The sequence below is a fragment of the Propithecus coquereli genome, unplaced genomic scaffold (genome assembly GCF_000956105.1).
Source record: "Propithecus coquereli isolate 6110/MARCELLA unplaced genomic scaffold, Pcoq_1.0 Scaffold168, whole genome shotgun sequence".
Classification (NCBI taxonomy): domain Eukaryota; kingdom Metazoa; phylum Chordata; class Mammalia; order Primates; family Indriidae; genus Propithecus; species Propithecus coquereli.
Genome location: NW_012141413.1, coordinates 718,808 through 720,750, shown reverse-complemented (window position 1 = coordinate 720,750; position 1,943 = coordinate 718,808). Strand labels below are relative to the sequence as shown.

Below are 1,943 nucleotides of genomic sequence, written 5' to 3'. Positions count from 1 at the left end.
CTTTCAAAACTTTGGTAGTCTTTCTTCCTAAAATACATACTTCCATACCTAAAAATTTTCAAACTGTATTATCTGTTTTGAATAGATTACTATTTGTACATGGCATACAAAATTCAAAAGGTAACTACGAAGCACATCTCCCTTTCTAACCGCCCTTTCCAGAGGCAATCACTGCCAAGAATTTTTAAATGTATTCTTCCAGAGAAGACATATACAAATATATACTTATATGTTGTTTTGCTATAGAAATGGTAGTATACCATAACCATTCTTTTGTGCCTTGTTTCTTTCACATGATAATCGACCTCAAAGATCACTTCACATCATTTGTCATAAAGAACTTCCCTTCTTTCTTAAGCTGCACTGCAATCCTTGGTATAGATATATTATAGCTTAACTAGACCCCTGTTGATTAGACATTTGATTGTTTTCTATCACTTGCCTTTAAAAACATGCTATAAAACCTATAGAGACAAGAAGTACATTAGTGGTTTCCTGTGGCTGAGAATGTCACATTTCTTACTGTAAAACCACAGTAAGTCTCACCAACTCCAAGCAAAGCAATTACTTCTCTAAAATTGGTATGTCTTTGTTAGAGTGTGGCTAAAAACAATTTGGATCACTAAAAGAAGCTCACTATTTCCTGCTTAATATACATTTGTTTATAAATAAACATGTGTAATGAAGGTAAATTGTAGCCATATCTACCCTCTGATCCATTATAAATTCTAACTAGTAAAATTAGAATAAAGCATATCTACTTGTAATAAAGAATGAAGTAATTCCTTAGGAACATGGCATCTTAAAAAAGTCTTAAATACATGTTTTAAGATAGAAAAAAGACTTACCGTCCAAAATTTTATAAAGTACTCTAAAACCGTTACTGCCACGAAAAGGCAATATAATAGGGAATACAATAAAAACAGCAGGAAGAATTTGTAATTAGAAAATCCCACACAGTTATTCACCCTGGAAGAATAAAGAAAGAAAGTCACACCATAAAAATAAGACACGTCACAAATGCACAGAAACAGAATATAGAATGGAGGTTGCCAGGGACTAGTGGTAGGGGGATGGGAGTGGTGGGGAGGGAGTTTCAGTTTCATAAGATGAAAAAGTTCTTAAGATTGATTGTACAACAATATAAACATACATAACACTACTGAACTGTACACTTAAAGATAGTAAATTTTATGTTGTGTGTTTTTTACCATAATTAAAAAAAAAAACTATCAGAAAACTTAATCATTATTACTTGGAAGTGGGTCATTTGAGAGTAGTGCTATAACTGTGGATGTGTATTTTTAGTATATTCTATAAGGAAGGCTGGGTGTGATGGCTCACATCTGTAATCCCAGCACTGTGGAAGACCAAGGCGGGAGGATAGCTTGAGCCCAGGAGTTTGAGACCAGCCTGGGCAACATAGTGAGAGACTGTTTCTACAAAACCCCCCAAAATTAGCTGGGTATGGTGGTGTGCACCTATAGTCCCAGCTACTTGACAGACTGAGGCAGGATGAGGCAGGAGGATCGCTTGAGCCCAGGAGTTTGAGGTTGCAGTGAGCTATGATGATGCCACTGCACTCCAGCCTGGGCAAGAGAGCGAGACCCTGTCTCAGGGGAAAAAAAAATCTATAAGGAATGTGGAATTTTAATGTTAATTCTTAATAAATTGTTATTTGGGTTAATAATATCAGAGGATATTTTTAAAGGAAAACATTTAATATAAATATGTACATATACAGGCATATAAATAGATCAATCTTAGTATCTATGAGTAATTAAATCGACCTTCAAAATTTAGGAATACTTAAGCAAGTTACTCTAAATTCTCTCCTTCCCACCTCCCCACCTCCTTAATGCAATTTTCTCTGTTTTTTATACATACCAAGGACAGTGATGATCCATCTTAAGAACACATCTAAGAAACAAATAAGCAGAAGA

General features: G+C 34.8%; 1 protein-coding gene across 1 annotated transcript in view; it reads right to left on the bottom strand.

Annotated features, from left to right (window-relative positions):
- Window positions 1-1,943, bottom strand: part of ZDHHC20 (zinc finger, DHHC-type containing 20) — a 92,589-nt gene that overhangs the window by 30,443 nt on the left and 60,203 nt on the right. Inside the window, exons 5-6 of the mRNA XM_012641665.1 lie at window positions 1,888-1,920; window positions 849-969 (exon numbers count right to left, since the gene is read on the bottom strand). Coding sequence (XP_012497119.1) covers window positions 849-969; window positions 1,888-1,920 — 154 coding nt within the window. The remainder of the gene's footprint in view (window positions 1-848; window positions 970-1,887; window positions 1,921-1,943) is intronic.